The sequence below is a fragment of the Coregonus clupeaformis genome, chromosome 31 (assembly GCF_020615455.1).
Source record: "Coregonus clupeaformis isolate EN_2021a chromosome 31, ASM2061545v1, whole genome shotgun sequence".
NCBI classification, from domain to species: Eukaryota; Metazoa; Chordata; class Actinopteri; order Salmoniformes; family Salmonidae; genus Coregonus; species Coregonus clupeaformis.
The window spans coordinates 6175799-6200979 of record NC_059222.1 but is presented as its reverse complement, the minus strand read 5'-3'; the positions used below and the strand labels follow the sequence as shown (position 1 = coordinate 6200979).

Below are 25181 nucleotides of genomic sequence, written 5' to 3'. Positions count from 1 at the left end.
GCCTACATGTCATTGGGAGGTAATTGTGGGCCTAGCTTTCCATTAGTTAGTTTACAGTTGAATTACAACAGCTTCTAGACGATAGCCTGGTAGGCATGATCTCAACCTAAAGAGATGTTATCTTCAGGGAAACAGATATGTTACTGTGTCATTTTAGCCCATCCATTTAATTATTGGGCAATAGATTTTGATATTTTGCTAGGATAAGAGTTAGTAAATATGTTTTAAATGCAATGACAGCATGAATATAGCCAGTTATCATGCCTTTATGTCCAAATTGCAAAAATGACTTAATTCCAGTTTGTCTACAAATTAATATGTTGGATTCACATCTCCACCAACATTTTTTCATCATGGCCGGTTGTGATACAGCCTGGAATCGAACCAGGGGATCTGTAGTGACGCCTCAAGCACTGAGAGTGCCTTAGACCGCTGCGCCACTCGGGAGACATTGAAAGCAATGTCATCATGAACCAAGATGGAAAATGCTTATTCTTGGCTAGTTAAATCTGTCCAGCTGTAGGTGGGTTGAAAAACAATAGGAAGTCATGTAAAGCGGATGCAATGGCTTTGTAGCAATTAGATCTCCCACTAAACTTGGTGTCCTTGGACAGCCTGTGTTTTCCCAGATCAATCAATAATGCTATTGACCATGGAAACTTCTAGGTATCACACTGATAATCTATTCATACCAGAATACTGTAGGCCACCTGAAAGGGACACATTTGTGGATAGGTTAAAGGGCCTAACAAAATGAAACAAATGCAGCATATGTGCTCTTTAGATATTGGATTGTTTTGTTCTAATCCTTATTTGGCATCCAATTAAATGTTCTATAAACCTTATGTTCCATGTTTTTGTACTGCTATTCTATTTTGTAGCATATGTGTTTTTTGTATGCAAAAACACTTTTCTCCAAACTACATACTTCACATAGTGATGGAATTCATGATTAATTCAAATCTCATTTTTCTGTGTAACACAAAGTGTGGTAAACATACAATATTTTCTTTAAACCTTCCACAGCATGATATTGGCTGTGAATTCTCTGATGACTTGGATGAAATGGTGGTAGAGTGCCTTCAGAAAGTATTCACACCCCTTGACTTTTTCCACATTGTGTTTTGTTACAGCATGAATTTAAAATTGATTAAATTGAGTTTGTTTTGTCACTCGCCTACACACAACATCCCATAATGTCAAAGTGGAATTATGTTTTTCAAAAAAATTATAATGAAAATCTGAAATGTCTTGAGTCAATAAGTATTCAACCCCTTTGTTATGTCAAGCCTAAATAAGTTCAGGAGTGCTTAACAAGTCACATAATAATTTGCATGAACTCACTCTGTGCGCAATAATAGTGTTTAACATGATTTGTTAGTGGCTACCTCATCTCTGTACCCCATACATACAATTATCTGTAAGGTCCCTCAGTCGAGCAATGAATTTCAAACACAGATTCAACCACAAAGACCATAGAGGTTTTCCAATGCTTCGCAAAGAAGGGCACCTGTTGGTAGATGGGCATTGAAGTTATTAATTACACTTTGGATGGTGTATCAATACACCCAGTCACTACAAAAATACAGGCATCCTTCCTAACTCAGTTGCCGGAGAGGAAGGAAACCGTTCAGGGATTTCACCATGAGGCCAATGATGACTTTAAAACAGTTACAGAGTTTAATGGCTGTGATAGGAGGAAACTGAGGATGGATAAACAACATTGTAGTTACTCCACAATACTAACCTAATTGACAGAGTGAAAAATATTCCAAAACATGCATCCTGTTTGCAACAAGGCACTAAAGTAATACTGCAAAAAATGTGGCAAAGCAATTAACTTTTTGTCCTGAATACAAAGTGCTATATTTGGGACAAATCCAATACAACACATTACTGGCTGACGAAAAGTAAATGTGGACAATTCTTCCAATATCCTCGATATGCACCTTGGAATTGGATAAGGACATGCGCAGTTGTATCCCCGATGTGTCTGTCTTCACCTGTAGCCTGTGAGAAAGACCCGATCATGTGATGGAGAGCCATGTGAGTGAGAGGTGATTCGGAGTGTGCAGCATTCAGGGAGAAGGGCACAAAGGCATGGATTTTTTTAGGGTGCATTACAGCCACACAGAGGGGATGCCGCCATGAAATTCTAGGCATTATCAAGTGCTTGTCAAATTGTGAATGAGTGACTGATGTAGTGTGTACAGCCTGCGACCCCCCCCCCCCAAAAAAAACAGAGCTCATGCCTTTCAAGCGACTTTTTTCAAATCATCATTAGAGTCGCATCATTCAGCCTTACAATGTACTAAAAATCAAAACATATAGCCCAACGTTTGTAGAACAACTGAAGTTACACTAATAACTCTAAATTTGTAACAGGTGTAGAGAGGCCTCGTGTAGCTCAGTTGGTAGAGCATGGTGCTTGTAATGCCAGGGTTGTGGGTTCGATTCCCACGGGGGGCCAGTATGAAAAATGTATGCACTCACTAACTGTAAGTCGCTCTGGATAAGAGTGTCTGCTAAAATGTAAATGAGAGGAGTAGGCAGGAGGCAGTCACAGGTTTAGAACTACTGAATTTATTTAAGGATCAAAGCGGGACGAAACCCAAACGCTGTTGTGCTCAAAATATATCTTCATAAACAAAAAGGCAAAGGGCAAACCCAACGTGCAAAATATAAAGTACTCAGGAAATAGATTCCTCTCAGGAAAACAAGTAACATATACAATGACCGACAAAGACAAATGGCAGAGGGAGTATATATATACAGTAATAGAGTGGGGATTGGAACCAGGTGTGTGTAATAATGATGAGACAAGTCCGGGATTGATGAGTGAAGGGCGTTCGGCAGCAGCTAGAAGGCCGGCGACGCCGAACGCCTGAGCTGGACAAGAGAGGGAGCCAAAGCGAAAGCTGGTGTGACAGTACCGCCCGCGGCGCTGCTCCAGCAGCGGAGCACCGCTGACCTTGGGGACGACCCCGGAGACGCAGTACGGGTTGGTTGGGACGACGCCTGTGGAAGTCCCGAATGAGAGAACGATCCAGGACTTTCCGCGCCGGGACAGTACCCCTCCCAGTCGACCAGGTACTGGAGAAGCCCCCCACGACGGCGTGAGTCCAACAGACTGCAGACGGAGTACGCCGGGGCCCCCTCGATGTCCAAGGGAGGGGGAGGTGCGTTGTGGGGTCTTGCACTAGCCAAGGGACCAGCTGCCACCGGCCTAAGGAGAGATACATTTACATTTTAGTCATTTAGCAGCCGCTCTTATCCAGAGCGACTTACAGTTAGTGAGTGCATACATTATTAAAAAAATTTCATACTGGCCCCCTGTGGGAATCGAGGACCTCCCTTCAGGAGGGAGGTGAGAGGGGCCACCACTGTGCTGAAACCCTAATGAAGCACCTGAAAAAGTTGGCAAAACCAAGGAAGCGCTGCACCGCCTTGATGTTGGATGGAACAGACCATGACCATACTGCATTGACCCTCTGCTCTTCCATCTCCACTCCTGCGGTGGATATCCCATAGCCCAGGAAGGAGACCGCCTGCTGAAAGTAAAGGCACTTCTCCGCCTTGGCGTACAGGTGATGCCCTATCAGCCTCTCCAAAATGGACCTGACATGAGAGACATGTTGCTCGCGTGTAGTGGAGTACACCAAGATGTCGTCTATGTACACCACTACACAGCGACCCAACATGTCTCTAAACACCTCGTTAATGAATGATTGAAACACTGAGGGTGCATTTGTCAGGCCGTAGGGCATTACCCTGTATTCGTAGTGCCCGGTGCTGAAGGCGGTCTTCCATTCATCCCCCTCTCTGATGCGCACCAGGTTGTAGGCACTGCGTAAATCCAATTTAGTTAAATACTTAGCACCGTGCATCTGTTCGATCACAGTGGGTATGAGAGGCAGGGGATAACTGAATTTAACAGTAGCCTTATTCAGTGTCTGGTAATCGATACAGGGGCGGAGACCTCCGTCCTTCTTCTTCACAAAGAAAAAGCTGGAGGAGGCCGGAGAGGTGGACGGATGGATGAATCCTTGGGCTAGCGCCTCCTAGACATAGGCCTCCATGGCTTCGGTCTCCGCATGCGAGAGAGGGTAGATGTGCCCCCGCGGGAGGGTAGAACCAGGCAGTAGGTCGATTGTGCAATCCAATGGGCGATGAGGGGGCCGGCACGTGGCACGAGTCTTCGAAAAGGCCACCTTTAGGTCCTGGTATTCCTCCGGGATAGGGACGTGGGTGACCTGGTCCGGACTTTCCACGGAGGTGGCACAGATTGACACAGAGAGACACCTCCCCTGACAATCCTGCGACCAACCCAACAACCTCCTCTCTGTCCACAACATACTGGGGTTATGAACTTTAGCCAGGGGAAACCGTCGTGCCCACCTCCATGGGCTCAGTCTTGCTGGAGGTTCCTGGGAGAGACCCGAACCCCTGGGATGGGCGACGACGGGCACGCAGGAGATTATCCAGGCAGATGGCCATGGCGATGAGCTGGTCCAGCGTGAGGTCCTCATTGCGACAGGCCAACTCGGTCTGGACGTCCACCTGTAGCCCGCTGTGGAAAACAGCCAGAGGACGCAGCCACCGTCCGGAAATCCAGAGCATACTCCGACGCTGTCCTGGACCCCTGGCGTAGACAGAGGAGACACTCACCTCCCACTCGGCCCTCTGTTGGGTGGTCGAAGATGGCATGGAAGAGTTGGGTGAAGCTGCTTCCTGTTTTCTTGAGTCGGTCATTCTGTGATAGGTTAAGAGAGGAGTAGGCAGGAGGCAGTCACAGGTTTAGAACTACTGAATTGATTTAAGCACCATAGATCAAAGCGGGACGAAACCCAAATGCTGTTGTGCTCAAAATATATCTTCATAAACAAAAAGGCACAGGGCGAACCCAAAGTGCAAAATATAAAGTACTCAGGAAATAGTAGGGGCGATTCCTCTCAGGAAAACAGGTAACATATACAATGACCGACAACGACAAATGGCAGAGGGAGTATATATACAGTGATAGAGTGTGGATTGGAACCAGGTGTGTGTAATAATGACGAGACAAGTCCAGGGTTGATGAGTGAAGGGCGTTTGCCAGCAGTAGGTTCGGCAGCAGGTAGAAGGCCAGCGAGGTCGAACGCCTGAGCTGGACAGGAGGGGGAGCCAAAGCAAAGGCTTGTGTGACAAAATTAAGCATATAGGAATAACTTTTTATTTGTTAACCGCTCAACACAGAATAGCCGAATATGCGCACTCCCTCAAATCGTTTGGAGAAAATATCCTTTCTATTTTATTTAGCTTTGTTCAATTGTATTCTTCATACTATAAAATAATGCCACGGAATTCTAAGCAAATCTGTCTACTAAATGAACTAGTGTAGCCCACAGCCATTCGGCATAGCCAGATCAGCACCTAACATAAGGACAACTCAGAGTATGCTATTCTGTTCTTCTGAAATAGACTACATTTTCTTCATATCATGCTTCTTTAGACCTGTCTAAAATAAATAATGGATTTTTTGTGAAGGTGTAGGCAATATTACATGGATTTATTAGACTTGTAATGTAGATGTTCCAAAGGTCTGTATCAGTGGCTTGTAGGCTATGTGTGAAAGCCAGGAGATGCTAAATGTGTTTATGTTAATTAACGGTCAATTACCGTGAGACCGAGAGTTATTTGCTTGACAATCACCGGCTGACGAAATTTCATGACCGTCACAGCCCTATTTCCACCAGACACTGGGAGATGATTTAATCTTTCAGCAGGACAACAACCTAGAACATAAGGCCAAATCTACACTGGAGTTGCTTACCAAGAAGACAGTGAATGTTCCTGAGTGGCCGAGTTACAGTTTTGACTTAAATCTACTTGAAAATCTATGGCAAGACCTGAAAATGGTTGTCTATCAATGATCAACACCAATTGGACAGAGCTTGAAGTATTTTGAAAAGCGGTCTAAGGCACTGCATCTCAGTGCTTGAGGCGTCACTACAGACCCCCTGGTTCGACTCCAGGCTGTATCACAACCGGCCGTGATTGGGAGTCCCATAGGGCGGTGCACAATTGGCCCAGCGTCGTCCGGGTTTGGCCGGTGTAGGCCATCATTGTAAATAATAATTTGTTCTTAACTGACTTGCCTAGTTAAATAAAGGTAAAATAAATAAATAAAATAAAATGTTGCACAATCCAGGTGTGAAAAGATCTTACAGTCTTACCCAGAAAGACTCACAGCTGTCATCACTGCCAACGGTGCTTCTACAAAGTATTGATTCAGGGGTGTGAATACTTATGTAAATTGAAATGTTTTTATTTCATTTTCAATAAATTTGCAAACATTTCTAAAAATGTTTTCACTTTGTCATTATGGGGTATTGTGTGTAGATGGGTAAATGTTTTTATTTAATGCATTTTGAATTTAGGCTGTAATACAACAAAATGTGGAATAGGTCAAGGGGTATGAATACTTTCTGAAGGCACTGTACAGAGAGCTTTAGGCTTCAGCACAGTCTTTTAGTATGAATATCCATCTACCTATTTTGTGGTAGCTCAGCTGGTAGAGCACGGCGCTTGTAACGCCAAGGTAGTGGGTTCGATCCCCGGGACCACCCATACACAAAAATGTATGCACGCATGACTGTAAGTCGCTTTGGATAAAAGCGTCTGCTAAAAAATGGCATATTATATTATTGTTATCCCTGACTCACAACACCAACAAGGCTATACAACTTATGGTATAACTGTAATGATGACGTCACCACAACTTACTTCCTACATATTTTGTAGACATGTCTCCACCTGCAGGAACCAGAGATGCTACACTGTCAATTAAAGCATTGACGTTTATTTTATCATAGTACTGTATATCCTTTGATTTAGATTTTCAGGAATCACATATAGCTACATTCATGTAGCTACATTAATCACACAATCAGTGTATAACTTCACAACGTTGAGTTTTGATTGAAAGAAAAGTGAACCAGTATCCCCCTAACATTAGGTTTATACTGAACAAAAATATAAACTCAACATGTAAAGTGTTGGTCCCATGTTTCATTAGCTGAAATAAAAGTTACCAGAAATGTTCCATACGCACAAAAAGCGTATTTCTCTCAAATTCTGTGCACAAATTTGTTTACATCCCTGTTAGTGAGCATTTCTCCTTTGCCAAGATAATCCATCCACCTGACAGGTGTGGCATATCAAGAAGCTGATTAAACAACATGATCATTACACAGGTGCATCTTGTGCTGGGGACAATAAAAGGCCACTCTAAAATGTGCATATTTGTAACACAACACAATGCCTCAGATGTCTCAAGTTTTGAGGGAGTGTGCAATTGGCATGCTGACTGCAGGAATGTCCATCAGAGCTGTTGCCAGATAATTGATTGTTCATTTCTCTACCATAAGCTGCTTCCAACGTTGTTTTAGAGAATTTGGCAGTACGTACAACCAACCTCACAGCCGCAGACCTCACAGCCGCAGTATGGCGTGATGTGGACGAGCGGTTTGCTGATGTTCAGGTTGTGAACAGAGTGCCCCATGGTGGCGGTGGGGTTATGGTATGGGTAGGCATAAGCTACGGACAACAAACACAATTGCATTTTATCGATGGCAATTTGAATCCACAGAGATACCGTGACGAGATCCTGAGGCCCATTGTCGTGCCATTCATCCGCAGCCATCACCTCATGTGTCTGCATGATAATGCACGGCTCCATGTGGAGCTAGAGGAGTTAGAGCCCTGTCTATGCTGGTAGATAAGATGAGAGCACCCCTCAACAGCCTGATCAACTCTATGTGAAGGAGATGTGTCACGCTGCATGAGGCAAATACTGACTGGTTTTCTGCCCCTACCTTTGTTTTTAAGGTATCTGTGACTAACAGATGCCTATCTGTACTCCCAGTCATGTGAAATCCATAGATTAGGGCCTAATGAATTTATTTTAATTGACTGATTTCCTTATATGAACTGTAACTCAGTCAATTCTTTGAAATTGTTGCATGTTGCGTTTATATTTTTGTTCAGTGTAATTTGATATGTCACAGAACCTCTTCTCATTGTAATGCTTCACAGTCACCTTGGTGACGAGAGGGAGAAAAATGAAAGGCACAGAGAGAGCAGCCATATTAGAGCAAATCCTCCAGGCTCTGCGAAAGCCTATTATAGGGCAAACTGACAGCTCACTGTGAATGTGTGAAAGCCTGGTGTTCATGTGTGAGAGAGGGAGAGGGGAAATTAACAGATGGGTAGAGAAGGGGAGGGGGCGTATGTAGTGCTTTGCATGAGTCCATTAGTCCAAGCAATCACCTCACTCATTGTAGATAATCATCAATAGCTACTTGTCTAATGGGCCAAATTTACTGTTGTTCTCCTAATATCTTTATCTTGTCAGAGAAAAGGATCACTTTGAGATAATGATTTATGCAATTAGATAATATGGTTGTGTGGACACTTTTCAAATTTAGAAATGATTATGGAAACAATCAAGTGTCATTGTAATCCAAATAACAGCTCCGCTTATTTTGTCACAGAGACTATGATGAAACATGTTACGCTCATATTTCGCTATTACAGCGTTTGAGGCAGAAATTACAAAAAGGATTCCCACCTTTAGATAATGTATGACTGTATCTACCCATGGCTGTGTCCCCCAGGATGGGCACGTTCGTGACCCTGGCGGAGGTGCTAGAGGCCCGGGGGTCACCTCTGGAGGAGGATGAGGTATGGTGTCTGCTACTGGGCACTGCCGAGGCCTTAATGGACATCTCCCACAAAGGTACCTGGCCATATTTATATCCCTTTCCTGATCCATGATAATACACACTGGCAGGATCTTTTGACCTTAAAGGGATTGTTCACGCCCCATCAAAAGATTTGCCAGACCTCAAAAGTGCTATTATGTTGAGCTGAGTTCATATCCCATGACTTCTGTTTTTATATGCATCTTTACACATTGGAAGAAATAGGCCTCAAATCTGAGATTAATGGGAAGGATAGGCATCACCATATCATATCATGCTCTACTTCTAACGTCTGACAAACTTTGTTTTTTGGAGTGTATCATCCCTATAGCCATACAAACATGCAAGTTAATAGTATGGTTTTTGTCTTTTGTCCTCTCGTCAGGTCCTGGTAACATGTGCAGTGTACTGAGCCCTGGCTCAATGCTGCTGTCAGTCACTGGGAACCTTGCTTTTAAGAGCTGTGCCCGGTCAGAGGACCTGGGCTCCTTCACTGCTCCAGAGGTACAAGAGGGGCACGCTGCCTCCAACAGGACGGCCTCGGAGAAGGTGATCAATAAACCCTGATCTCAATGTCATCGTATCTCACTACTAGTCTGATTTCATATCTGTCTGTGCTATATGGCCAACTCCTATGGTCATTGGCTTGACATCTCACCACTGTTCTGGTTCTTGACTTTTGGTTTCCTCATGAAAGATTTTACTCATTGTCCTGTGGATCCGTCTCTGTCCGTATGTTTGAATGTTCGTCACGCACAATATCTCAGACAGCACTAGCCCGATTTTGACGAAACTTGGGTGAATGATATGTCTTACCATAGAGACGGCATTTACAAAATTACACTGATTGGCCAGATAACAAGCAATTGAAAATGCAAACTTTGAAAGGTCACGCCCCTCAACCCGTTTGACCTAAAGTCATGAAATTCGGTACATAGCTTTCTATACTCACAAGGAACAAATTTGCCTCAGGGACCCAAGAGGTCCACCGTGATGGATTTTCCGCCATTTATAATTTTGTGAAAAACACTTAAAACGCTACTCCTCTGGCACCGAATGACCAATCTGCGGGGGGGGACATGCATCACTCGTGGAGGACGACATGTTTACTGTACCCTTGTTTTTCTCTTTGTTTTTCTCTTTGTTTTCTTCAGATGATTGTATATTCCCTAGGAATGACCCTCTTCTGGTCCGTTGATTATCAACTACCTCAAAACCAGCCCATTCAGCTGAGTGACAACCTAAACAACCTCTTGCTGAGTATGTGTGAGGACACGGTCCAGAGACGAGCAGATCTCGTGACTGTGCTGGAGACCTGTGAACAGCACATCAAGGCTGCTCAACTGCCCCCACCAGAGATGCTCATCAGACAGCTAGTAGAAGATGTGTTCAGGGACTCTGTGAGTTCACCCACATTCCCTTTGGTTTAGGCAATGCACCTGTAGTCAGTATAGCTATCACTATCACCTTACACTCCATGTGCTGTCCAGCACACTGACATTATAAGGTCATAGTTCCTAGAAATACATTGGCCTCTATTCCATATTGTGACACTACGGACTGTTGGCTGGCTGGAACTCTATATTGGCTACAATGTACAGCTGGGTTTCAATTGGGATCATATTGATTTGAGACATGGTTATTTTTAAGGATAGTCAGTGCAACTTTTCTAATTCAGTAGCTGTCATTCTATTGTGTTTTCTAGGTTGATCATGTGTCCATGGCTGAGAATGGTCCTCAACTTACTGACCGGAGTCAGATGGTCAGAGAGAGGCTTCACAGTCTCTCAGGAAGTGCCTCATACCACAACTCTACCTGGGCACTGAGAAACAGAAGCACCCCAACATTCCAAGCCGAGCTCAGCAGAGGGTAAGAGCTGTCGCCTTTCAAACAACAAAAGCACATACACATATTATCAGCTTTACAAATATTTTTTTTTTTTTAAGGGATAGTTCACCCAACAGTCTATGGCAATCAATTAAATAATTGAATCCCTGTAATCTGTCTTTTTATCTCCCAGAATTCCCCAGGGGTCACGTCACAGAGAGAGTTCCTGCAGCTATCAGTCACGTAGCCCCTGTAGCCCTTACCTGGATGGCTTTCGCCGTGGCAGCGTCAGACCAGTACTTTACACATATCTAAACGAGTCCACTGTCAGTCTTAATGAAAAGAAAGCCAAGGTATGATATCATAGTGAATCATGTGAAATGTTGGGTTTACATTTTTGTAGTTCTTAATGTTTCCCTCTTTATTTCTGCAGGATATGGGTCCTGAGTTCATTAGAAAGTTAGACGAGCCTCTGGTTGTCTTGGAGCTGCCCGGATCTATTGTGGTAATTATGACTTTTCATCATCAAGAGCTCCATCATCAAATGCCTTTTAATATCACCCCAACTGTCACTGGTCTGTCTTTATAGTAATCACTATCTTTCTGTCTCTTAATCCAGTCAAAGAAAGGGAAGTCTCCCTCCACTATGAGGGAGCTGAGTGTGGTCATGCCAAACGGACAGAGCATCCTGGTCAAGTGTGACGTCAAGTCAGGAGGAGGGGATGTCTTTGATATGATCGTTGCCCACTCCAACCTGGTGGAACACTTCTACTTTGGCCTTGCTTACATTGATGGTAATGCACAAATATTGTATGTAGTTTACTGGAAATAGTTCAATGAGGTGTTTTGTTGGGTCATGTATGGCTGTACTATAACTACAGTAATGAAAAAGCTAAAGGTTGTCTTTACATGGTTCATGTGTTAAACATGTCACTCTTCTTTTTATCTCGGTTTTAGATAATGAGTTCTTCTTTCTGGACAATGACACAAAGATATCCAAGGTTGCCCCCGACAGTTGGAAGAAAGTGCCTACCTCCACGTTTGTCCTTTTCTTCAGGGTGAAATTCTTTGTCCACGACATCTCTCTCCTTTTGTAAGTACCACACATCCTCTCATGCTTACAGTGTATTGTATTCAAGGTCGACCTATGGAATTCATAGAGGTCAGGCAATATTGCAGATTGTCCACTGCTTTCTCTATGTAAGCATATTGTTGTGTGTGACTGGCGTTTTTGGCAGGCACAAACTGACTCGTCACCAGTACTACCTACAGCTGAGGAAAGATATACTGGAGGACAGGTTGGCCTGCCATGAAGAGACAGGCCTATATCTGGGTGCCTTGGCTCTCCAAGCAGAGTATGGAGACTGCATGCCTGAGGTATTGTATATAATGGTATCTTTGATATGCTGTACACTCACCTGATTGTCAAGGTCTAGGTGGGTTTTACTGCATACTTAAATAGATATGACCTTGTAAATACTACGGATGGGCAGAATTGGGCACTGTTTATCGAATATCCGGATATCTAAACGGATGTTAGTATTGAATTACTTTGAATGAGTTTTCATTTTTGGAGGCATTTTTTTTAGCCCTATTTTAATCCTTACATCTATTGACGCACCCGTGTGTCAAATTAATTAACATAATAAAAAAATCCCCATCAAAATCTGTCAGTTTAAGCTAGAGATATCTGCAGCATGGGCTGCGTCTCAATCCACCGCATCCACCTATGTCAGCCTTCAGCATCTGCGGTGGAAGGTGCCAGGCTACAGGGCTGTTTGTCAGACCAGGACATATCCCGAAAAGCTGTCTTCTCAGGAAAACGTCTGTAGCGTCTGAGTGTTTCTCTCACGAACACAATGGTGTTCTCAGTTTTGCTCTACGACCCGCACAAGTGTCACGGGACTCGTCTGAAGTCGGTACTGCCAATGTGCCAACGTTTGTCTGTACTGTCCGAACCGTTTGGGCTACAAACTAATATGACCCCATTATGGAAAGGGAAGACTCTCACAAACACGATGGTGTTCTCCGTTTTGCTCTATGACCTCCTCAAGTATCACGGAACTCATCTGAAAGTAACCCATACAAATGAATGGAAGTATGGAGGTAGTTTTGTGCCAATTTAAAAAAGGGGTTAAATATGTGCAGAATGTTCGCTGTTTACCTCTGCCATGTGTATTTGCGTCATTCTGATTGGTCGAGAGTCAATAACCAAAAAAAACATGTATTATTTATAAAAAATATTGACTATCATACGATGTCATTATATTATTTGAATAGTAAAATAATTTCAAATGCCCATCCATGGTAAATATTTTGTAATATTAGCTCTGGAAATGTTATAGTTGAGTGATGACTGACTTAGTCTGATATTTTCCAAAGGTTTATGGGAGGAACTACTATCGCCCAGACCAGTACGTTGCCAAGAGCGTCATGGAGAAAAGAGCCTTGCCTTACCTAAAGGAGGAATTGCTAAGGTTACATGCCAATAACTCCACGATGAGTACCGACGAGTCCGAGCTTGAGTTCCTCAAGGTAACATGAGCCAATGAAAACACTCCATAGAGTTATGCTGTTATATAACATATATACAGTGCATTCGGAAAGTATTCAGACCCCTTGACCTTTTCCACATTTTTATTTGATGAAACCAAGATTGAACTCTTTGGCTTGAATGTCAAACATCACGCCTGGAGGAAACCTGGCACCATCCCTACGGTGAAGCATGGTGGTGGCAGCATCATGCTGTGGAGATGTTTTTCAGCGGCAGGGACTGGGAGACTAGTCAGGATCGAGGGAAAGATGAACGTAGCAAAGTACAGAGAGATCCTTGATGAAAACCTGCTCCACAGTGCTCAGGACCTCAGACTGGGGCGAAGGTTCACCTTCCAACAGGACAATGATCCTAAGCACACAGCCAAGACAACGCAGGAGTGGCTTCGGGACAAGTCTCTGAATGTCCTCGAGTGGCCCAGCCAGAGCCCGAACTTGAACCTGATCGAACATCTCAGGAGAGACCTGATAATAGCTGTGCAGCGACACTCCCCATCCAACCTGACAGAGCTTGAAAGGATCTGCAGAGAAGAATGGGAGAAACTCCCCAAATACAGGTGTGCCAAGCTTGTAGCGTCATACCCAAGAAGACTCGAGGCTGTAATTGCTGCCTAAGGTGCTTCAACAAAGTACTGAGTAAAGGGTCTGAATACTTATGTAAATGTGATATTTCCATTTTCTTTTAATACATTTGCAAACAATTCAAAAAACCTGTTTTTGCTTTGTCATTATGGGGTATTGTGTGTAGATTGATGAGGTGGAACATTTTTTTAAATACATTTTAGAATAAGGCTGTAACATAGCAAAATGTAGAAAAAGTCAAGGGGTCTGAATACTTTCCAAATGCACTGTATACATACACTATATATACAAAAGAACGTGGACACCCCTTCAAATTAGTGGATTCTTCTATTTCAGCCACACCCGTTGCTGACATGTGTATAAAATCGAGCACACAGCCATGCAATCTCCATAGACAAACCTTTGCAGTAGAATGGCCTTACGTAAGAGCTCAGTGACTTTCAAGGTGGCACCGTCATAGGATGCCACCTTTCCAACAAGTCAGTTTGTAAAATGTCTGCCCTGCTAGAGCTGCCCGAGTCAACTGTAAGTGCTGTTATTGTGAAGTGGAACTGTCTAGGAGCAACAATGGCTTAGCCACAAAGTGGTAGGCCACACAAGCTCACAGAACAGGACCGCTGAGTGCTGAAGCGCGTAGCACATAAAAGTTGTCTGTCCTCGGTTGCAACACTCATAACCGAGTTCCAAACTGCCTCTGGAAGCAACATCAGCACAAGAACTGATTGTCTGGAACTTCATGAAATGGGTTTCCATGGCCGAGCAGCCGCCCACAAGCCTAAGATCACCAGCGATGGCTGGAGTGGTGTAAAGCTCACCGCCATTGGACTCTGGAGCAGTGGAAACGCGTTTTCTGGAGGGATGAATCACACTTCACCAACTGGCAGTCCAACAGACGAATCTGGGTTTGGCGGATGCCAGGAGAACGTTACCTGCCCCAATGCATAGTGCCAACTGTAAAGTTTGGTGGAGGAGGAATAATAGTCTGGGGCTGTTATTCATGGTTCGGGATAGGCCCCTTAGTTCCAGCGAAGGGAAATCTTAATCCTACAGCATACAATGACATTCTAGATGATTATGTGCTTCCAACTTTGTGGCAACAGTTTGGGGAAGGCCCTTTCCTGTTTCAGCATGACAATGCCCCCGTGCACAAAGCGAGGTCCATACAGAAATGGTTTGTCGAGATCGGTGTGGAAGAACTTGACTGGCCTGTACAGAGCCCTGACCTCAACCTCATCGAACACCTTTGGGATGAATTGGAACGCCGACTGCGAGCCAGGCCTAATCGCCGAGCATCATTGCCCGGCCTCAATCATGCTCTTGTGGCTGAATGGAAGCAAATCCCCTCAGCAATGTTCCAACACACATTCCCAGAAGAGTGGAGGCTGTTATAGCAGCAAAGGGGGGACCAACTCCATATTAATGCCCATGATTTTGGAATGAGATGTTCGACGAGCAGGTGTCCACATACTTTTGGTCATGTTGTGTGTATATATAGTACATATACAGTACCAGTCAAAAGTTTGGACACATACTCATTCAAGGGTTTTTCTTTATTTGTACTATTTTCTACATTGTAGAATAATAGCGAAGACATCAAAACTATGAAATAACACATATGGAATCATGTGGTAACCAAAAAATTGTTAAACAAATCAAAATATATTTTATATTTGAGATTATTCAAATAGCCACCCTTTGCCTTTATGACAGCTTTGCACACTCTTGGCATTCTCTCAACCAGCTTCACCTGGAATGCTTTTCCAACAGTCTTGAAGGAGTTCCCACATATGCTGAGCACTTGTTGGCTGCTTTTCCTTCACTCTGCCGTCCGACTCATCCCAAACCATCTCAATTGGGTTGAGGTCTGGGGATTGTGGAGGCCAGGTTAACTGATGTAGCACTTCATCACTCTCCTTCTTGGTAAAATAGCCCTTACACAGCCTGGATGTGTGTTGGGTCATTGTCCTGTTGAAAAACAAATGATAGTCCCACTAAGCTTATTGGTGTCCTTTAGTAGTGGTTTCTTTGCAGCAAATCGAACATGAAGGCCTGATTCACACAGTCCCCTCTGAACAGTTGATGTTGAGATGTGTCTGTGACTTTAACTCTGTGAATAATTTATTTGGGCTGCAATTTCTGAGGCTGGTAACTCCAATGAACTTATTCTCTGCAGCAGAGGTAACTCTGGGTCTTCCATTCCTGTGGCGGTCCTCATGAGAGCCAGTTTCATCATAGCGCTTGATGGTTTTTGCGACTGCACTTGAAGAAACTTTCAAAGTTCTTGAAATGTTCCGTATTGACTGACCTTCATGTCTTAAAGTAATGATGGACTGACGTTTTTCTTTGCTTATTTGAGCTGTTCTTGCCATAATATGGACTTGGTCTTTTACCAAATATTGCTATTACATTTACATTTTAGTCATTTAGCAGACGCTCTTATCCAGAGCGACTTACAGTTAGTGAGTGCATACATTTTCATACTGTATGCTATCTTCTGTATACTACCTTTACCTTGTCACAACACAACTGATTGGCTCAAACGCATTAAGAAGGAAAGAAATTCCACAAATGTACTTTTAAGAACTCACACCTGTTAATTGAAATGCATTCCAGGTGACTACCTCATGAAGCTGGTTGAGAGAATGCCAAGAGTGTGCAAAGCTGTCATCAAGGCAAATGGTGGCTATTTGAAGAATCTCTAATATAAAATATATTTTGATTTGTTTAACACTTTTTTGGTTACCACCTGATTTCATATGTGTTATTTCATAGTTTTGATGTCTTCACTATTATTCTACAATGTAAAAAATAGTAAAAATAAAGAAAAACCCTTGAACGGTTAGGTGTGTCCAAACCTTTGACTGTTAGTGTATATACTGACTATACCAAACATTAGGAACACCTTCCTAATATTGAGTTGCAACCCCCCTCCCCCTTTGCCCTAAGAACAGACTCAATTTGTTGGGACATGGACTGTACAAGGTGTCGAAAGTGTTCCACAGGGATGCTGGCCAATGTTGACTCGAATGCTTCCCACAGTTGTGTCAAGTCGGCTGGATGTCCTTTGGATGGTGGACCATTCTTGATACATTTTACATTTACGTCATTTAGCAGACGCTCTTATCCAGAGCGACTTACAGTTAGTGAGTGCATACATTTTCATACTGGCCCCCCTGGCGGAATCGAACCCACAACCCTGGCGTTGCAAGCGCCATGCTCTACCAACTAAGCTACACAGGAAACTGTTGAGCGTGAAAAACCCAGCAGCATTGCAGTTCTTGACACAAACCAGTACGCCTGGCACCTACTACCATACCCTGTTCAAAGGCACTTAAATATTTTGTCTTGCCCATTCCCCTTTTGAATGGTATTCATACACAATGAATGTCTCAATTGTCTCAAGGCTTCAAAATCCTTCTTCAACCTTTTTCCTGCATTGGGCTAAATCAGGGTAATCTTAAACACATCTACTTTGAAACAAAAGTATACACCTCACACACGTGGTTATGGGCTTAAAAAAAGAAGACACCTGTACCATGTCAGGTATAGAGTTTAAACTTATTCAATTTTGAGTTTGCATCCCAATATGACATTTTATATACATCACAGAAGACTGAAATATTGTCAGAAGGTGTGCTGTGAAGGTGTGGTGCAGGAATCAAGCGCAGGACGCAGGAACTTAGTCCAATAGACTTTAGTGAACCAAAACTCAAAACGAGTCAAAAGAGCTTGGAATACGAGCGATTACGCACACAGGCGTAAAATCAAACAAAATAACAATAACGCACAAACACGTGCGAGAACCTCTCCAACACAGAGGAGAGAACGAAGCACAGACATACACGACAGCAAGTGCAATCACACACAACACATGACAAACACAACGAGAACTTATAGGACAATAATGACCGCTAAACGATAACAGGTGTACAACATCAAGACAAAACTAAACGAACATCGAAACATACAACGGTGGCAGCTAGTACTCCGGAGACGACGACCGCCGAAGCCTGCCCGAGCAAGGAAGAGAGGCAGCCTCGGCCGAAACCGTGGGCCGCGCGCCGACCCCGGCCTCGGGGACGACCAGGAGGACGCGGAGCAGGGCGCGTCGGGTTACTACGGTGGAATTCTGTCAGGAGAGACGGGTCCAAAATGTCTCTCCTCGGCACCCAGCACCGTTCCTCCGGGCCGTACCCCTCCGACTCCATGAGATATTGGAGACCTCCCATCCGACGTCTCGAATCCAAGATGGACCGCACGGTGTACGCCGGTGCCCCCTCGATGTCCAATGGGGGCGGAGGAGTCTCTCTGATCTCATCTTCCTGGAGTGGACCAGCTACCACCGGCCTGAGAAGAGACACATGGAACGAGGGGTTAATACGATAGTCACTAGGCAGTTGTAATCTGTAACACACCTCGTTCAATCTTCTCAGGACTTTAAACGGCCTCACAAACCGCCGACCCAGCTTCCGGCAGGGCAGGCGGAGGGATAGGTTTCTGGTAGAGAGCCAGACTCGATCACCAGGTGCGTACACCGGCCCCTCACTGCGGTGGAGATCGGCGCTCGCCTTCTGACAACGGATGGCCCGCTGCAGGTGGACGTGTGCAGCGTTCCACGTCTCCTCTGAGCGCCGCACCCACTCATCCACCGCAGGAGCCTTGATCTGGCTCTGCTGCCATGGTGCCAGAACCGGCTGGTAACCTAACACACATTGGAAAGGGGTTAGGTTAGTTGAGGAGTGGCGTAGGGAATTCTGGGCCATTTCTGCCCAGGGAACATACCGTGCCCACTCCTCCGGCCGGCCCTGGCAGTATGATCTAAGAAACCTACCCACATCCTGGTTCACACGTTCCACCTGCCCATTACTCTCTGGATGGTAACCCGAGGTAAGGCTCACCGAGACCCCCAAACACTCCATAAATGCTCTCCAGACTCTGGAGGTGAACTGGGGACCTCGATCAGACACAATATCCTCGGGTACCCCGTAGTGCCGGAAAACGTGGGTGAATAGAGCTTCGGCGGTCTGTAGGGCAGTAGGAAGGCCCGGCATAGGGAGCAAATGACAGGCCTTAGAGAACCGGTCCACAACGACCAGTATAGTAGTATTCCCCTGCGAGGGGGAAGGTCAGTGACGAAGTCCACCGAGAGGTGAGACCATGGTCGTTGTGGAATGGGCAGGGGTTGTAACTTACCCCTAGGCAGATGTCTAGGCGCCTTACACTGGGCGCACACCGAGCAGGAGGAGACATAAACCCTCACATCCCTGGCTAACGTGGGCCACCAGTACTTAGCACTAAGGCAGTGCACTGTCCGGCCAATACCAGGATGTCCAGAGGAGGGTGACGTGTGAGCCCAATATATCAATCGATCCCGAACCTCGAGCGGGACGTACGTCCGACCCTCCGGGCATTGAGGAGGACTAGGGTCGGTGCGCAACGCCCGCTCGATTTCAGCATCGACCTCCCACACTACCGGTGCCACCAGACAAGACTCCGGCAGTATGGGAGTGGGCTCCACGGACCTCTCCTCCGTGTCATACCGCCGAGACAGTGCGTCTGCCTTACCGTTCTGTGACCCAGGGATGTACGTGATCTTAAATACGAACCGGGCCAAAAACATGTTCCACCGCGCCTGGCGAGGGTTCAGTCTCCTAGCTGCCCGGATGTACTCCAGGTTACGGTGGTCAGTCAAAATGAGAAAAGGGTGTTGAGCCCCCTCAAGCCAATGCCTCCACACCTTTAGGGCCTGTACCACGGCTAACAGCTCCCTGTCCCATACGTCATAATTTCGCTCCGCCGGACTGAGCTTTTTGGAATAAAAGGCACAGGGGCGGAGTTTAGGTGGCGTGCCGGACCGTTGCGAAAGCACGGCCCCTATACCGGCCTCTGACGCGTCCACCTCTACCTGAAATGGTAAAGCGGGATCCGGATGCGCCAGCACCGGAGCCGAAGTAAACAGGTCCTTCAGTCTCCCAAAAGCCCTGTCCGCCTCGGCTGACCACAGCAAACGCACCGGACCCCCCTTCAAAAGAGACGTTATGGGAGCTGCCACCTGTCCAAAACCCCGGATAAACCTCCAGTAGTAATTTGCAAACCCCAAAAACTGCTGCACCTCTTTAACAGTGGTTGGAGTCTGCCAATTACGCATGGCTGACACCCGGTCAACTTCCATCTTCACCCCTGACGCAGACAACTGATAACCCAAAAAAGGAGATCGACTCCTGGAAAAACAGACATTTCTCTGCCTTGACATACAGGTCGTGCTCCAACAGCCTCCCTCAACACTCGGCGCACCAGGGCCACATGCTCGACTCGGGTAGACGAGTACACAAGAATGTCATCTATGTACACGACCACCCCCTGCCCCTGCATGTCCCTGAAGATCTCATCCACGAATGATTGGAAAACTGAAGGAGCGTTCATCAACCCGTATGGCATGACAAGATACTCGTAATGACCCGAGGTGGTACTAAACGCTGTCTTCCATTCATCACCCTCTCTAATGCGTACCAAGTTGTAAGCGCTCCTGAGATCTAATTTTGTGAAAAAACGCGCCCCGTGCAATGACTCCGTCATGGTCGCAATCAGAGGAAGTGGATAACTGTACTTCACCGTGATCTGATTGAGACTACGGTAATCGATGCAAGGGCGTAACCCTCCATCCTTCTTCTTAACACAAAAGAAACTCGAGGACGCAGGGGAAGTGGATGGCCGTATGCATCCTTGTCTCAGAGATTCGTCTATGTAAGTCTCCATAGCTCTCTTCTCCTCTTGAGACAGAGGATACACATGGCTCCGTGGGAGCGCAGCTCCTGCCTGGAGGTCTATCGCACAATCTCCCTGCCAATGAGGAGGTAACTGCGTCGCCCTTGACTTACTGAACACAATAGCCAAATCCTCATACTCGGGGGGAATGTGCAATGCGGGCACCTGGTTTGGACTCTCCACCGAGGTAGCCCCCACGGAAACACCTAAACATCGCCCCACACACTGGGCAGACCACTCCATCAGAGCCCTCTCCTGCCACGAAATAGATGGATTATGGATACTCAACCAGGGCATTCCCAGCACCACCGGATACGCAGGAGAGTCGATCAGATATAGCTGGATAATCTCCTCATGACCCCCCTGCGTACACATCCTAAGTGGTGCTGTGACTTCCCTGATCAAGCCCGATCCCAACGGACGGCTATCTAGGGCATGAACGGGGAATGGGACGTCAACAGGAAGAAGGGGAATCCCTCATTCTAAACAAAATTTACTATCAACAAAATTCCCAGCCGTGCCTGAATCTACTAGCGCCTTATGCTGGGAATGAGGTGCAACCTGTGGAAATCGCACAGGTATACAGAAGTGCGCAACAGAGAGCTCTGGGTAAGTGGGGCGCCTACTCACCTGGAAGGACTCCCCAGTGCGGAGCCTGTCGTCTTCTCCCCTAGGAGACCCTCCCCAGCACCTAGCCGCGGTGTGTCCTCCAGTTGGTGCAGGGGACAGCCCCCCTCGTGCTCCGACCCCTCCTCTCTCTAGCGCCAGCACCCCCGAGCTCCATAGGGCTCGGCTCGGAGGTGCTGGAGGATGGAATGGACGGACCCCCCTCGGAACGTCCGCGGGTAGCCAGCAGGGTGTCCAGCCTGATGGACATGTCCACTAACTGATCGAAAGTGAGGCTGGTATCCCTGCAGGCCAGCTCCCGACGGACGTCCTCTCGTAGACTACAGCGGTAGTGATCGATGAGGGCCCGCTCATTCCACCCTGCATCCGCCGCTAGAGTTCAGAATTCTAAAGCGAACTCCTGGGCGCTCCTACTTCCCTGCCGGAGGTAGAATAGACGCTCCCCGCCGCTTTCCCCTCAGGTGGATGGTCAAACACAGCCCTGAAGCGGCGGGAGAACTCTGAGTAGGTGATAGTGGAGGCGTCTATTCTCCTCCACTCGGCGTTGGCCCATTCCAACGCCTTGCCGGTGAGACAGGAGATGAGGGCGGACACGCTCTCGTGTCCCGAGGGCACCGGGTGTACGGTGGCCAGGTATAGCTCCACCTGTAGAAGGAAGCCCTGACACCCGGCAGCGGTCCCATCATATGCCCTCGGGAGCGAGCCGAATTCCCCTGGGTTCCGGAGCTTGTATGGGCTGACTGGCCGATGGTGATGGCACGGAAGGTGGAGGTGTGGGTGTCCCTCTGGTCTCCCAGCGTTGAAGCGTGTTGATCACGTCCTGAAGGGCGGTCCCGATACGAAGGATCTGGTCGTTCTGCTCGCGGACCCGCTCCTCCAGAGACTCAGGTGCTGCTGCGGCTCCTGCTGATTCCATCTTCGGTGTGTGATTCTGTCAGAAGGTGTGCTGTGAAGGTGTGGTGCAGGAATCAAGCGCAGGACGCAGGAACTTAGTCCAATAGACTTTAGTGAACCAAAACTCAAAACGAGTCAAAAGAGCTTGGAATACGAGCGATTACGCACACAGGCATAAAATCAAACAATAACGCACAAACACGTGCGAGAACCTCTCCAACACAGAGGAGAGAACGAAGCACAGACATACACGACAGCAAGTGCAATCACACACAACACATGACAAACACAACGAGAACTTATAGGACAATAATGACCGCTAAACGATAACAGGTGTACAACATCAAGACAAAACCAAACGAACATCGAAACATACAACGGTGGCAGCTAGTACTCCGGAGACGACGACCGCCGAAGCCTGCCCGAGCAAGGAAGAGAGGCAGCCTCGGCCGAAACCGTGACAAATATAACAAAACTGTTTGACATAGAAACACCGGATTTGCATCAGGTTTTTAAAAATAATCTTTAAGTATGAAATTAAAAAATATTAATAACATTCCACCCATGAGGCCGAAGAGGGTGCTTTTGGTCATTGACTGCAGGAAAGGGCTACCCTGTCCTCCCCTTCATCTACACTGATTGAAGTGGATTTAACAAGTGACATCAATAAGGGATCATAGCTTTCACCTGGATTCACATGGTCAGTCTATGTCATGAAAAGAGAGTTCTTAATGTTTTGTACACTCAGTGTATATGGTCCTTTGCAGCTCAGTTGGTAGAGCATGGCACTTGTATCACCAGCGTAGTGGGTTCGATTCCTGGGACCACCTACAGTGAGGGAAAAAAGTATTTCATCCCCTGCTGATTTTGTACGTTTGCCCACTGACAAAGAAATGATCAGTCTATAATTTTTATGGTAGGTTTATTTGAACAGTGTGAGACAGAATAACAACAAAAAAATCCAGAAAAACGCATGTCAAAAATTTTATAAATTGATTTGCATTTTAATGAGGGAAATAAGTATTTGACCCCTCTGCAAAACATGACTTAGTACTTGGTGGCAAAACCCTTGTTGGCAATCACAGAGGTCAGACGTTTCTTGTAGTTGGCCACCAGGTTTGCACACATCTCAGGAGGGATTTTGTCCCACTCCTCTTTGCAGATCATTAAGGTTTCGAGCCTGACGTTTGGCAACTCGAACCTTCAGCTCCCTCCACAGATTTTCTATGGGATTAAGGTCTGGAGACTGGCTAGGCCACTCCAGGACCTTAATGTGCTTCTTCTTGAGCCACTCCTTTGTTGCCTTGGACGTGTGTTTTGGATCATTGTCATGCTGGAATACCCATACACGACCCATTTTCAATGCCCTGGCTGAGGGAAGGAGGTTCTCACCCAAGATTTGACGGTACATGGCCCTGTCCATCGTCCCTTTGATGCGGTGAAGTTGTCCTGTCCCCTTAGCACAAAAACACCCCAAAGCATAATGTTTCCACCTCCATGTTTGACGGTGGGGAAGGTGTTCTTGGGGTCATAGGCAGCATTCCTCATCCTCCACACACGGCGAGTTGAGTTGATGCCAAAGAGCTCAATTTTGGTCTCATCTGACCACAACACTTTCACCCAGTTCTCTTCTGAATCATTCAGATGTTCATTGGCAAACTTCAGACGGGCATGTATATGTGCTTTCTTGAGCAGTTGGACATTGCGGGCGCTGCAGGATTTCAGTCCTTCACAGCGTAGTGTGTTACCAATTGTTTTCTTGATGACTATGGTCCCAGCTGCCTTGAGATCATTGACAAGATCCTCCCGGGTAGTTCTGGGCTGATTCCTCACCATTCTCATGATCATTGCAACTCCACGAGTTGAGATCTTGCATGGAGCCCCAAGCCGAGGGAGATTGACAGTTATTTTGTGTTTCTTCCATTTGTGAATAATCGCACCAACTGTTGTCACCTTCTCACCAAGCTGCTTGGCGATGGTCTTCTAGCCCATTCCAGCCTTGTGTAGGTCTACAATCTTGTCCCTGACATCCTTGGAGAGCTCTTTGGTCTTGGCCATGGTGGAGAGTTTGGAATCTGATTGATTGATTGCTTCTGTGGACAGGTGTCTTTTATACTGGTAACAAGCTGAGATTAGGAGCACTCCCTTTAAGAGTGTGCTCCTAATCTCAGCTCGATAGCTGTATAAAAGACACCTGGGAGCCAGAAATCTTTCTGATTGAGAGGGGCTCAAATACTTATTTCCCTCATTAAAATGCAAATCAATTTATAACATTTTTGACATGCGTTTTTCTGGATTTTTGTTGTTGTTATTCTGTCTCTCACTGTTCAAATAAACCTACCATTAAAATTATAGACTGATCATTTCTTTGTCAGTGGGCAAACGTACAAAATCAGCAGGGGATCAAATACTTTTTTCCCTCACTGTATACGTAAAATGTATGCACGCATTACTGTCGCTTTGGATAAAAGCTTCTGCTAAATGGCATATATATAAACGGTTATATTGGTCTCATTAATTCCAAAATACTAATATTTGAATCATTACACTAAAAGGCTGTGGCACCTGCACAGTGCATTAAAGACAAACATATTGTAATACTGTATATTACATACACATTTGGCTCGTATTCTTAGCCCGTGCGGGAAGCTTGCACGTCGGCAGTTCTAAGGTCTAACATCTTACTTCCTCCCAGACCACCCAGCAGCTTCCTGAGTATGGCGTTATGTTCTACCGCGTGGGTCGTGAGAAGAAGCCAGTCATCGGAGAGCTGATCCTAGGAGTGTGTGCCAAAGGAGTCATAGTGTATGAAGTTAAAGATAGCTCCCGCTCCACGAGTCAGACATTCCACTGGCGGGAAACGGCCAGTATTTCCTCCTCTGTGAGTATCATGCCTTTTATGATAATGCAAAACTCTGTTTTTTCATTGGAGTTGCACTTTAATGAAGGGGAACTGAGGAATGTTGAAAGTGAATATATACTGAATATACTGAACAAAAATATAAACGCAACATGCAACAATTTCAATCGTTTTACTGAGCTACAGTTCACATAAGGAAATCAGTACATTTAAATAAATAAATTAGGCCCTAATCTATGGATTTCACATTACTGGGAATAAAGATATGCATCTGTTGATCACAAATACTTTTTTTTTAAAAAGGTAGGGTGGATCAGAAAACACATCTC

The 25181-nt window shown here is 45.8% G+C and overlaps 1 protein-coding gene and 1 non-coding gene across 2 annotated transcripts in view; both read left to right on the top strand.

Moving 5' to 3' along the window:
• The first annotated feature begins 2394 nt into the window (after positions 1–2394).
• Positions 2395–2470, top strand: trnat-ugu. Its single transcript has one exon. It is a non-coding gene; the product is annotated as a tRNA-Thr (tRNA).
• Positions 2471–8658: 6188 nt separating this feature from the next.
• The window catches only part of LOC121547069 (FERM and PDZ domain-containing protein 2-like), a 49182-nt gene continuing 32659 nt past the window's right edge, over positions 8659–25181 (top strand). The window contains exons 1-11 of the mRNA XM_041858165.2: positions 8659–8779; positions 9130–9293; positions 9899–10144; positions 10450–10613; positions 10765–10924; positions 11005–11076; positions 11191–11365; positions 11529–11664; positions 11810–11948; positions 12954–13106; positions 24688–24873. Coding sequence (XP_041714099.2) covers positions 8659–8779; positions 9130–9293; positions 9899–10144; positions 10450–10613; positions 10765–10924; positions 11005–11076; positions 11191–11365; positions 11529–11664; positions 11810–11948; positions 12954–13106; positions 24688–24873 — 1716 coding nt within the window. The remainder of the gene's footprint in view (positions 8780–9129; positions 9294–9898; positions 10145–10449; positions 10614–10764; positions 10925–11004; positions 11077–11190; positions 11366–11528; positions 11665–11809; positions 11949–12953; positions 13107–24687; positions 24874–25181) is intronic.